Source organism: Wasmannia auropunctata, unplaced genomic scaffold, assembly GCF_000956235.1.
Source record: "Wasmannia auropunctata unplaced genomic scaffold, wasmannia.A_1.0 LD336106.1, whole genome shotgun sequence".
Taxonomy (NCBI): domain Eukaryota; kingdom Metazoa; phylum Arthropoda; class Insecta; order Hymenoptera; family Formicidae; genus Wasmannia; species Wasmannia auropunctata.
In genome coordinates this window covers 3,906,531-3,919,839 of record NW_012026784.1, presented here as the reverse complement: position 1 = coordinate 3,919,839, position 13,309 = coordinate 3,906,531, and the positions used below count along the sequence as shown (strand labels likewise).

Genomic DNA, 13,309 nt, shown 5'->3' with positions numbered 1-13,309 from the left:
CCGCCCTACCACCCATCTCCCTTTTCAATAAAATAGATATGTTCGATATGTCGATCAAGAAAATATCAAGTAAAAGCAAGTTCAGTAAGTCACCTTTACAATTTAAATTCTTTCGTTTGTGATAAATCATGAAGGAGCCTACTCATTTAGTACACACATTTTTACTACGTTTCTAATTAGAGAACTAAATAGAGAAAAAAAAGAAAAGACGCAAGCTGTATGTTTAAATTAAAATTGACGCAATGCTGTTGAAGTGATAAGTTCCTTCTCCGTACGTAGGACATTTGATAAATCGATCGTATAATCGGTGGTAAGGAAGTGATCCCTCGTGAGAAAAAATCGAAAAGAGATATAAAATTGTCTGATTGAAATTGCGCAAATAGTTTTCAATTATTGCAAACTTGGAGAAAAAAAAAGTTGAATAAAAAATTACTAAATCGCGAAAAAATATGCGTCTATTTGATTGTGTTTGACGATATAATCATAATCAAGCAACGCGCTCAACTAGAAGAAGCCCAAAGAGGCTTCTGCTTGGGGAATTATCTTCTCAATTATGGTCCTCTACACCTTCTATAATACAAGACACTCTAGATATAAATAAATTTTGAGACTTTAATCCGTTTGTATTGTCATTGTAAAGCTTTGGCCGTATATCGATCTTTTTTCACGAAAGATCATTCTTTCTTCTGCGAATTGTATCAATACTTATTAGAGACTCGCGCGGTGTATGTACATACATACACCTTTACGTGTATGTACCGCATCGAGAATTCGAATTTCGTACATATGCATATAATTACATAATTAATATTACGGTTGCCCGCCCTATCTCGTGTCACTTTAGGCACTTTCCATGGAAACAGCATTATTCAATACGTTTCTCATTAATGCATTTTATAGCGAAACTTTGGTTGTTAATATATGTATCGTTAGAATCAAAGTATTTGAATTTCTTCGAATTATCCTCTACTAATCTATCTACAAGTTTATGATCACGATCGATGCAACAAGTATATAAATTGCTATAGTCTGTCTCGTCTTAACCATAAAATCATTGTGTGTTTTTGAGCGCTCAGGCTCGGTAAGTGCATATGCGCGCTCACGTAAGGCAAACATTGTTCTCCGAGCAATGACCGTAATCGTCATTATCATCATCTTGCTTCACTTTGGCAGCAATTTTGAAATTTGATCGATATTAACGCGTAAAAAAGTGTACAAATACAATATTGTACAATCGACCTTACCGCCCTATGTTTCTTCCTTTAAGAGAAAAAGAAACAAAGAAAAAAAAAGTGACTGTGTACACAACGTCTACTTACGTCTGTATCATTCTTATTTTTCAACGGATCTCGTGACGGTTTGCGGTATTACCGTCAAAGATTTCGGGATTTTCGGCAAAATCGGAATCGGATTGCTCGTTGACGACGTTGGTTTGGTTGTCACCTGGATCGATTTCGGCAGATTGAGGTTGTGAAGGATATTCTGACTGGTTGTCGGACTGTTTTCATTCGCGCAGGTAGCGGAACGTGTAATGTCGCATATCAATGGCTCAAAGTCACCGCGGCTTTGACGATTCAACATCTCTTGCTGCATTCGCAAGTGTCTTTGAAATTGCTGGTTATGACCGGGAACGGCAATCTGCGTCTTCTGGTATTGCGATCTGAAGCTTCCGCTATTCGGCGATCCATTGTTCGTGCCGGCAGGTCTGTCATTAAATTTCTGCCGTTTTAACGTTTGCATTCGCTTCATATCCGACTCGCACAATTGAAACAGCTTGCCGCCGCTGCCGTAAACGGAGGACAAACCCTGGCCGTCCCTCCGTTTGATGTTGTGACTGCCACCGTTCGTCGTCACGGCAGCGACGTTACTGCCGCTGCTATTGTTACCGCTATTGCTATTGCCACTGCCACTGCCACTGCCACTGCCGTTGCCGTTGCCGTTGCTATTGCCACCGCTGCTAGTAGATGGTAGACTCAATCGTTGCAAGTTTGGAGGAGATTTTTTTATGATTGACACTCCCGAGTTGAGTTTCAGCATCCGCGACGAGTTCACTTTGGCCGTTGCGGTTCCACCGACGCCGCTAGTCAATGGTCTTGACATCAAACTCGTGCTGGGCACGGACAGTCGGTCTTTCTCCAAAACGTAACCGCCGCTCAAACGGCGCGGATTACTGTATTCCGTCGCGATCGGTTCCATTATAGGCTCATCCATTTTCTCCGGACCTTCGTACGATATCAGTCTGTTTTGCACCGATGTAGAATAATTGATCGCATTCCGTGAAGCGTTTGGCGCCAATATCAGATCGCCAGCTCTATAATATTTCTCCAGAAGGATTAAATGTCGCAAAAAGGAGCTCTGATTACCGTACGGTCGCTGTAACTGCTGCCAAAGATGTTTGGTCTCGCGATCGTACTGGATCATCGTTGCGCATTTCTCCCATCCTTGTGGCGTGACTTCGCGCACATTCTGAAACTCGATGTTTACATGAAGATTCATTTCCTCCTCGCCCGGAAAGAGCGTTCGTACGCTTATGGAGGGATTTGCACCGAGTCTCTGCACCACAGGCGTTATGTCATTGTTGTTGTTGTTGTTGTTGTTGTTGTTGTTGTTGTTGCTGCTGCTGCTGCTGCTGTTGTTATTGTTGTTATTGAGCCTCGATCTCTTTGGCAATCGCGTCAAAGTAACCTCATCCATCCCGAGCGTCATCCCATTCACCAATGTACCGTCACCACACAGAGAAGAGATTGACGCGCCTGACGTGTAGGAATGCAAATCGAGCATTTTCCGCTTTTTTAGGTTCTCCACGGTGCTCTCGAAATATTGAACATCCATACCGCTATTCTCGTCGTTGCCCGATTTGGAGGCGCGATTATCGTTGTCTATCGCGGAGTTGCATTCCACCGTATTCTCATTCTTATTCGGTTCCGGTGTCGACTTGTCCGACGTACCGCTCGTCGTGCGCTCTGGAGACTTGGAGCTCCCATATTTAGGCTGCAAATTCTTGATGCTCTTCTTGCTTTTCTTGTCCTTGGTCTGATTCGCTTGATTCATCTGTTGCGATGAATCGTCATCCTCGTCCTCGGCTACGTCGATTCCGAGATTATGCAGGATCCTATATATTAGAAAGCACTCCTCGTCAGTTATTTGTTTCTTGATTTCTCAAATTTCTCTTTAAATCTTTATGCTCACTATATATTTGTAATTAGAGATTAATAATTATATATATACTTAGTCTGCATACTCACCGCTTTCGATAACTCTTGCAGTAGGACCTGTGATTCATGCTCATATTCTCGATTTCCCTGTACTTGAGTTGCAGCTGTGCGAAGTAACGACATAGCTTGCACACGAACGTGCCGACTGCTAATAAAACGGGGATTCCTTGTTGACTGAGCAGGTGATCCAATTCGTTGATCTCCGCGTTACTTAGCTGGTGAGTGTGTTGTCGAACGAGTCGGCGCTTGCAGAGCGCGCACGTCAAGAAGCGTCCGATCTTCTCATAATGATTAACACAGAACGACATTGTGGTGTGTTGACTCGAGTCCCAGTCTATGTCGACCTGCAATAATAATATTTCTCGTGTGCATGCACCAACGACACGCAAACATCTAGCTAGATATCTAGCAAGCAATCGAGTTACAAATATTAACCTGATTTTGAAGGCCAGTTCTTATCTTGAGCAACCAACGGCGTTTAACATGATGTCGCGCGGGGTCCCGACATTCGCGAGCTGAGCATTTTGACATCATCAATTGTCTGTGTTGTTTCTGCGGCTTCTGCTGCATATTTGCCGGGCTAGTATTTGCCTAAAGAAGTAAGATTTAGATCTTTTCAGTCAAAAGTAAGTCAGAATTAATTATACATATAATTAACTTGTAAGAAATACCGTAAAGTAATGTAAATAAATAAAAGTTAATAATAATTCATATTACATAATTTGCAGATTTTTCATCATTGTCATCATTGTCATCATTAAGAAATGACGATACAATAACGAACCTTTCTGTCGACATGACGATAGCATGCGTCGCACAGGCACGAGTCTTTCGTGAGATGTCTCTCTATATTCAAAATCTTTTTGCGTCTTTCATCAGATTTTATTTGGGCCAGATGCATTGGCGTGTCCAAAGAACCAAACTTCCCAAAGCAATAACAACATACGTCGGCACACACGCGTCCAGGATGTATAGAGAAAGAAGATGATTTCTCTGGAATAACAAGTGACTGACGATCCTTAGGCGTAGCCTCCTCATTATCGTCATCTACGATAATAAAATTGATGAATTAGATAATGTTTTATCGAATTTTGCATTTCGACATAAAACTTTTCTTCTGACTTAGATAATGTAAACACTGCGATATTAGTGAGGATGCAAAGATTAGCGGGTGACTTTTAATTTGAAAAGCAAACAGCTATAAAAAAATAAAAAAAACTGGCATGCATTGTTATAAAAAATATCAGGTTAGAGTAAGTGTAGTTTTTTGGAACTAGTGGTCTGTAAAACAAGTGTTGTGCACAGTATTCCACATCAGATTGTAAAGAGACAAACAAAATATGATCACTTTTCAATATATTTAATCATGTACCATACTGAAGATTTTGCGCAGTGCATTCTCTTAATTGCCTTAAGCATATAGCAAATTATAATTTTAAAGATCATGAAAGAAAACAAAAATGAGCATAGAACGCGTTAACGTTTGGATTATTGAATATTCTCCAAAATATCCAAAGTGGAAATGTGAACAATCACTCACTATACCACACTAGTCTAAATAATCATCAGTTAAAATAAAAGAACATGTGAGATTTTCGGAAAAAAGGTAATTAAGGAAAAAATAAGTGAGATTATCAATTTAGTTATTCCCGCAACCAGGATTACCGCAAGAATGTCTGTGGTTAGTAGTGAACTTTCGGTTCGCACCAGAGCTGCTATCTCCCAAACCACTGGTTCCAAACTGAAAAAAAAAAAAAAGAAACAAAATATAATTGGATTGATAAAAAAAAGTAATATAATATATATAATCGTATCAAATTAACTCATTAGCTTACTATTCAATAACAATATATTATACATATCATCTTCTTTTAAAGATCTTTTAAATTCTTGCTTTTTATGCACGCAGGGATGGAAATCTTGAAATTTAGTTATAAAACGCCTGACACGTGCATGAAAATCAAGGATAAATCTCTTAAAAAAAAGACATGTAGATCGTATACTAGAAATGTGACTGGCCACTACAAGATCGATAATTAAATACGAATAATGTCACAATTCTAGAAACGAAATGAAGAAACAAAATCGGCTAAAGAAAAAAAAAAGGGAATTAAAAGGAATAAGGGAAGACAAATGTAGTAAGAAATATTTGTATGTAAGCGAAGTTGAGTTCGCATTTTCTATGCGAACGAGCAAAAAATTTCGAGTCCTCCTTACCTCCTTTTGAATGGTGTAGAATTCGGGTGAATCACTCTCTCCGTCCCCACGTCCCTGCTGCTTGAGAACCATTTTCAACGGAGATCGCGATCCTCTCTTGTCCTTGTCCTTTTGCGACACTCTGATGATCGTTTTCAAAGTACCTGTAGACGACGACGACGACGATTGTTCCTTCTTCGTCTTTTGTTGATTTTGTCTTTTGGCAGCCTCCTCCAGAGACTCGAGTCCCAATAATCGCAATATCGATTCTTTCCTCTCCTTGTCTTCAGGTGTTTCCAGAATCTTGGGCGTGCCGCTGTTGAATGAGTCGCCGGACGTGGAAGTCTCGTCGGAATCCTTGTGCGCGAGTATCTCTGGTGTCTTGAGAATCTTTCGTTCATTCTCTAGCATATCTATATTATCAGCTGTCTGTTGCGACACGTGATTCTCAGATAGATTTCGCGAGAGTTGTCGTTCCTCGCTCTTGCCGGCCTTTGCGCCGACGATCGTTATTATATCGTTTTCCGATTTGCTGCGCAAATTATGATCTTTGTCGACCTTGTCCAATCCATCTTGTCTGCCTTGCTCAAAGAATCCACGAAAATCATCTGCGCGCTCAGCGCTGGCGCTGCCGTATTTGCTCAAGAATGACCTGTTGTTCTCGTTGATTTTGGCAACCTCGTTGTCCAGTAAGGTTTCTTCTTTGTTTTGTTGATCGGACCTTCGTAGATCTCGCTTGATACGTTTGGTCTTGGACAATTGTGACAATTCCTCTTTGCGTTTTTTCATCTCTCTACCGCGACGGCTACGAGCTTGGGGCTCAACATCCAATTCGCCAACATCCAATTCGTTGCTGTTTAACAAATTATTTCCATCTTCCGTCTTGTGAGAATTTTCGGCATCATCCTGCTCCGAGCCCTGCGCTATCTCGTCGGTGTTATCGTTATGTACACCGGAAATTTGCATTTTTTGAATCGCGCCGGCTTCTTCCGTTTTGACTTTTATGTTGTCAGCCGTCGCGTGTTCTCGGCCGCGAGATGCGATTTGCCTGTTTTCGACTCGCTTCTGCTTGTCACGAGTTCGTAACACTCTCCTGTTTTTCTCGTTAAGAAGTTTCCGTTCATCGGGACCTTTACTGTCTGAGGATCTATTACTTTGATCCGACATTAAAGCTTCATCGTGTTGGTGGCCTGGCTTCTGTTCCGAAATATTCTCATCCGCATTTGATATAACGCTAGACTTGTTTATTTGTTCTTTACAATTACCGTCGTGATCGAGCTCCTTGATTTCAACGTTCAGTCGGTCAGAGGTGCAATGTATAAACGAAGAATTTACAGGGCTACGTGCATTATTTGCATCACAGTTTACAGTAGTTGATTGTAGTAAGTTGTTGCTTACTTTTGAACGTCTTGCGCTTTCCGCCGCCTTACAAGAAGACGCATCAATCTCTCGTAACATTTCAGTAGACATCCCGCCTACATAACTTTTGCTCGATGTTTCGTTTGTTTCTTTGCTGACAGCTGATCCTAATGGCTCAGAGCTGTCATTGCAGCAAGCAGATGCTTCCTGATTATTTATATTTTGGTTCTCCTGCTCCTTATCCAATATCTTTGTATCAGAAATCGCATCTTTACTTTCTACAGTGTCTGCAGTATTTACAGTATTTGCTAATGAATCGGCAGATTGGTCTCCCGCTACTAATCTTTCTACCTCGCGAGATATACTTTCCAATGTTTCTGACTCTTCTGAATTATGCATAACGGTTAGGGAGATTTCAGTTTCTGATCTCTCTTCCGTTCCTTCTGTAAGTCTCTTCTCTGCTTGGTCAGGAGACATCGATGCACATACTGGTACAGCATTTTCAACCAAAGCATTTTCAACCGAAAGCTGATCCTCTGAAATTGTTTCTTCGCTCGTAGATTTTTGCATATCTGCTACAATGTCCTCCGTGTTATCCGATCTTGGGACTGTTTTACTTGGTGTCTTATTCGATTTTCTCGTTTCGCTACTGCTGACACTGTCCGAACTTTTATCATTGATTCTCGAAGACTTTCTCGTAATCTTCTTATTTTCCTCCAATGTCTTTGACTCGTTGCTACTGACGCAGATTAAGGCGCCGCTAGCTGTACTGCAACTAACATTCTCCTCTTGCTGTTCATTCACATTCTCGTAAGATTGTTGCGCAGCATTACTATTATTTAAATTACATGTAGATTCGCAAGTACTATGTACGTCATTAATTCCGTCATTATCGGAGGACTTGTTCTCTTGGACATTCTGCGAATGTGTCTCTGCTTCCCCAATATCAAACTTGACTAGTTTCTCTTCGATCTCTTTGGCAGTATCGGCCACTTTTGGTACGGAATTTTCTGAACTATCTGACGTGATTTCATTTTTCGTAACGGTGGACTTATCCTCGTCGGTATTGTCTTCTAGTCCCATTTTTTGAGACTCTGTACTGAGTGGTGCGACAACTTCTTCAATCTTAGGCACGTCAAAGTTTTTACTTAATCCAAGACCCTTTTCCGGACCAAAAATCTTGTTTTCAATAGACTTTACAATATTTAACTTGATGTCTTCAATCATTTGATCTATATGCGATTTTGAGCTACCATCTGATTTATCTGTGCTGTAAAAAGAATTGACTGTTTTTTTCATATCTATATTTAAACTACTTCTACGACCTTTAGACTTTTCTGTGAACTTGGCTAAAACGTTGTCTTTCTTTATTTGCTCGAAATTATTGAGTTTCTTTGAATCTTCTTCCCCACACCTGTTACCGGCCGTTATTCGCGCGTCTTCAGCGATTTTAACATCCTCGTCTTTCGTCTTAACATCTTCGCCTTCTATAGTTTTAGCTTTAGTTTTAGAACGCAGGGTCGGTCCGGTCTCGCCTGTCCTGTCTGCCCGATCGCTATTATTATTGTTCTCTATCTCCGCGCCAGTCTCAATGTCCTCATCGAAATTGAACGACTCATCCTTGGAACAAGCCTCCTCTTTACTCGATGCTACAATATTTTGAGATTCATCAGGGTCTGAAAAGCAAGAGTCCATATTTACATTACAATCCGAGATATGTTCTATCAAATTATCTGCAGTTCCATCAGAATTTAGCCTGTGCCGTTTTTTAGGATCTGCGTTATCTGCGGAATTTCCCAAATCAGTCAGTTGACGCTGCTTTCCATTTCGCAAACTTCTTTGAGACGTTTGCTCGATGTAACCGACTTTTGATCTTTTTCTCAACTGGATGGCATTCTGGAATCCTTGATCCGTCTCTATAGACTCCCCGTCCGATGTAACTTTGATATCGTCGACATCAGGTTCTTTCTTTATCTCGATATCGCAGGCGATACTTTCATCTATCAACATTTTCTTACTCCTCGTCACCTTTCCTTCAGTCTTCTCCGTAACGCTTTGTTGGCCTTCAACTTCGGAATCGGTCAACATTGAAGCAATGACTTCGTCTATAGTAAGATCAATAGAATTCTTGTTATCTAAAATCGCCTTTGAAAATTTTTCAATGCTAGTATTGCTTCTTGCACTACTACCGCAATCTAATTCCTTGCCCGTGCTCTTCCGGTTTTTCCCACTCCTATTATCAACCTCTGTAATTTTTACAAGACTGGTACTATTCTTCTTCAAGTTTGTTAATCTTACTGTTTTGGCACTCTTAGACAAAGAATCAGGACTATTTTCCGTCGTTTTACCTTTTCTGCCAAGTTTCGGACTGACTTTAGTACTAGACGTAGCACTGACCTCTTCTTTAATTTGAACGTCAGATTTACTTTTTTTTGTCCTGAGATTACTCTTGGCACTTTTACTTGGTGTTTCGGTTCCTTTACCTTCGTTGTCCCCGTTGTTTGTCTGATTTTCTGAAAATTTCGGAACAATATCAGCTGTCTTGACGGTCGTTTCTTCCGACTGTCTAATTTTCTTCGCACCCTTGGTAGCCTTCTTAACGTCAGGAGCTATCCTGTTGGTCACTTTCTTGGTAACCTTGGACTTGATGAGTTTTGCCTTGGCTGCTCTCAGGTTCTGTTTGCGTTTCAGATTTTTAAGGGCATTCCTACGCGGTAAGATCGCCTCTAGTTTTACAGGAAGTTGACTACCTGTCGCTACTGTATCAAAAATCTCTTGCGCAAGTTGCTGCTGCTGCTGCTGCTGCTGCTGCTTTACATTCGGCAATGACTTGCCTTTTTTGCTCTTGACCTCATTGGATGGTAAGACGGACTCGTTACTCGCCTTCTGTTTCGATTTGGAAGGCGCTAAGGGTTTCTTTTCCCTGGATGCCATCTCACTTCCACCCACATTGGGCTCCTGTAACGTCATTTACATTGAATTTTTTCGACAGACTACACACATGGTCAATAACATTGCAAATTATTACAATAGTTGCAACCAAGTTGTACAATTGCTCGAGTGTGTTGTTATACATATAAAAAAACTCGTCGCACTCGAATAATTGGACGGAAAAAACATTGAGATGGAGAAAAAAAAAATTCGCGAGAGAAAAGTCTGGGGAGCTGATCGATAGAAGATAATTACAAAAAGAAATTGTACGAATATCTGGCATTTATAAAAATCAATGAAAAGATGGACTAGCATGTAAAAGGAAAATGGCGAGTCAAAATTCACGTTTTGCAAGGAGTCGTAGCGTGCGCGCGCGATACCATTTCACGGTGTGAAACGCACGATTTAGCGAGGCTCGTGAATCGAGGGAGCGTGAGAGGCATCGCCTCGCCGCGGAAGGGCAACAGCAACAGGGAGTGAGAAAAGTAGCCGCGCGCGCGCGCGAGCGCGCGCGCGCACGGCGTCAAGTCCAACGTAGTAGCCGACACAGGAGCTAGCGGAGGCTAGGAAAAAGGCTTAGCCGGGGTTGATAGATGCGGCCCTGGCGAGCAGAAAAATTACGTGACAAACTTTGCGTTAACACACGGATGCACGGAGCGCCTCGCTCGCTGCGCTCAGCGCTCAGCGCTCGACACTCCGCCGCGCTCTCAGAACCGCTCTCGCGGCTGAAATATTTCGCGCGATATCTCGACTCGCGTCAAGCTGATGGTAACAATTTCGTGCTCGCGAGAAAGCGCGCACCACACGTCAACTACTGAGCCGAGAAATCGGCTCGGGATTCTCCGGGAAGACGACGAAATCATCGCGACAAATTGCGAGACGGAAAAATCAGTAGGAATAAACAAAAGGTCGGAGCTCGCCTCCGACTTTGGGGATAGTAGGGCGACGCGGTGAGCCCGCGGTCGCGATCGATCGCGGGTGCCCTCGCGGCTCCGACGGCGGTACTCACCTTGGGAAGCGAAAATCCTGCCGTAGGTCCGTGATGATTGCGAATAAACGCGGAAAACAATCCTCGTGGAAAGGACAGTCCCGTTGCAGGGTGTCTATGCGCCGTCCCACAGTTTCCCGGCTACCGCCACCTGACGGCCGTGGCGCGCGACTTGACCTAGGAGCATAGTCCGTTCGCGATAACAAGACGGCGCGCCGCGCCGCGCGCAACGCTTGCTCCGCCGAGCCCGCTCGGTCGCGCGCACCCTCGCCGCTTTCGTGCTTTCGTCGTCCGCTCCACCGCCGAGATGGGCCGAAATAGGACCGAGCGATTGCGCCGGTCGACCGGAATTGAATGCGGCCAATTGAAAAAGGCAGAGAGAGAGAGAGACTACTGTCGCACGACGCCGGTCACTATGTAGTTGTGTTCACCTCGTCTGACCTCACCTCACCTCATCTCACCTCACCTCATCACACTTTGCTTTGCTTTGCTTTGCTTCACTTCACTTCACTTTGTCGCGTCGCGTCACTCCACCCCGGTCCCGGTCACGACTCCAGCACTCACAGAAACTTGAAACGCTACGGTACATACGCGCTAACTGATCTCGCTGGCACAGGCGTCACACAATTGAATTTTTACAGCGCGGATTCTAGCGTAGAGCGTAGCTCCTCGTAGCGAGCGCGCATGGCCACGTTTACCTACCTTGTCGATGGCAGCGGTGGCCGGGCCTGATGGGCCTGATACCCGAGCGAGAAAAACAAATGTCACGATACCGGCGCGCGCGAGTTGACACGCGGTCGCCCCGCGCCCGCGATACGAGGCTTCGGGCGACTCGGCCGCGGTGACGAGGAGGCGAGAGCGAGAGAGCACGAGAGGCCAGAGGGAGGACGCGCCCGTCGTACGGTGTACGGTGCGCGTGCGGTGCGCATCAATGGCGGCCGCCGACCCTTATTTACCAAACCTCCCAAAATGGCTGCCCTTCGGATTTTCGCACGCAATAACCTCCCGGCGGTGGCGGTCTTGAGTCCCGTACAATCGCGAGTCGCGCCTCTAGTCCTTCAGGTATGTGCCACATTTTCCGATACGAATTCGCGCAACGCGCGATTCCACATCTTTCGTGCCTCGTCATCTTGACATAATTACAACGATTGGGACGACATTGTCCAAGGGTCGCGCGCGCGCGCGCGCGCGCTCGCCACTCGTCATCATGTGTATTTGTTGATGGTTTTCAACTCATTAATTCCATCTGCACATTTGCTCATCTTATGCGCGCTCGCTCACTTTACGTTAAATGCACGATCGCGATTAGAGACTCGGCAACAAACGCGATTCATCTATAGTGTTGGAGATCTTCCATAACCTTCCACGACCCGTTCATCCCACAGTTATTTACAAACGTGAGTGATTCAACAATCGTATCGATTCGACCATTATCTGTCAACAAATTCGTTACGATACCATCCAATTTTTGTTCATCTCCAAAATTAATTTGATTTGTGTTTATGTAAAGTTGAAGATTTACTCTACAATTATATTATTTAATAGTACCGGTGAATCTTCAAATTATTGAAACTATGCTACCTGCTCTATCTATCATCTAATATATATCATCATCATTTACTTTCTTTTACAAGTACCTATATTGTGAAAATGCAAATTTTGTGACGTTTTTTTATCAAATAGTGCAAAATTTCATCTTATGTCTATACTTGACAATGATAAACTTCCATCTTCAAATATACCACACCTGAAGATTATATCGATTACGAGATTACAAAAAAGTCTTAAATGAATGGAATCATTTTTGTCTTTCAGATTCAACAGAGATGGAGTAGCTACAAATCGTCTTCCAAATATACAACACCTGAAGATTACACAGATTACGAGATTACGAAAGATCTAAATGAATGGAAATACGTAGAGCGTATCCTTGGATACAAAATTATACCTAAACCAGCCATTGGAAATGTTAAACTCCCATCTGGCTATAAATCAGCGTCTGGTAAACAACAAATTATTACATATATTTATTTTTCATACATACATTTCATCTCTGAATAACTGAATTTTCTTTCTTTCATTTAACAGCTTTGCCTATGGATTATCCTTACTTTATAGAACGTACAAGAAATTACATGCAGCCTGTGTATTTGAATAGAAATCCTAGAGGAACTAAAAGGATTACACAAATTTCTAAAATTCAAGGAGATATATGGACGTTGGAACGGGACATGAAGCAATACATAGAGGAATGCACGGGAAAAAAAATTGCTAGCCAGATACACGAATTTACTGGCGTAATTAAATTTAAAGGTGATTACGTTAATCGTGTTAAAGAATGGATGAACACGAAAGGTTTTTAAAAATCATTAATACAGTTTTCACAATAAATTGTATACTGTAAATATACAATAAACATTGAATGTTTGATATAAAACATGTTGTGTATTCACTATTTTCTTGCAAAATAACTTGCAGTTCTTGTTAAAGTCAATAAGAGTTATTCCATGTACTTTATTTGTCAAAATATACAAATATAATTTTTATTAATTTTTATTTGTTGTGAAGACAAGAGGCGTCATTTTATGACTTTAACAATATTCAATTTATTTCTACGAAA

At 42.3% G+C, this 13,309-nt stretch overlaps 2 protein-coding genes across 2 annotated transcripts in view; one reads left to right on the top strand and one right to left on the bottom strand.

Moving 5' to 3' along the window:
• The window catches only part of LOC105452816, a 23,464-nt gene extending 12,605 nt beyond the window's left edge, over window positions 1-10,859 (bottom strand). The window contains exons 1-7 of the mRNA XM_011694269.1: window positions 10,711-10,859; window positions 5,433-9,728; window positions 4,881-4,956; window positions 4,000-4,262; window positions 3,651-3,806; window positions 3,246-3,559; window positions 1,320-3,112 (exon numbers count right to left, since the gene is read on the bottom strand). Of these exons, the coding sequence (XP_011692571.1) occupies window positions 1,333-3,112; window positions 3,246-3,559; window positions 3,651-3,806; window positions 4,000-4,262; window positions 4,881-4,956; window positions 5,433-9,704 (6,861 nt within the window). The 5' untranslated portion in view covers window positions 9,705-9,728; window positions 10,711-10,859 and the 3' untranslated portion in view covers window positions 1,320-1,332. The remainder of the gene's footprint in view (window positions 1-1,319; window positions 3,113-3,245; window positions 3,560-3,650; window positions 3,807-3,999; window positions 4,263-4,880; window positions 4,957-5,432; window positions 9,729-10,710) is intronic.
• Window positions 10,860-11,578: 719 nt separating this feature from the next.
• LOC105452781 (probable 39S ribosomal protein L49, mitochondrial) lies at window positions 11,579-13,261 on the top strand. The gene is made up of 3 exons (XM_011694196.1): window positions 11,579-11,751; window positions 12,505-12,691; window positions 12,778-13,261. Exons 1-3 carry the CDS (start codon window positions 11,659-11,661, stop codon window positions 13,050-13,052), a joined length of 555 nt encoding a protein of 184 aa, XP_011692498.1. The 5' UTR covers window positions 11,579-11,658; the 3' UTR covers window positions 13,053-13,261.
• The last annotated feature ends 48 nt before the right edge of the window (window positions 13,262-13,309 follow it).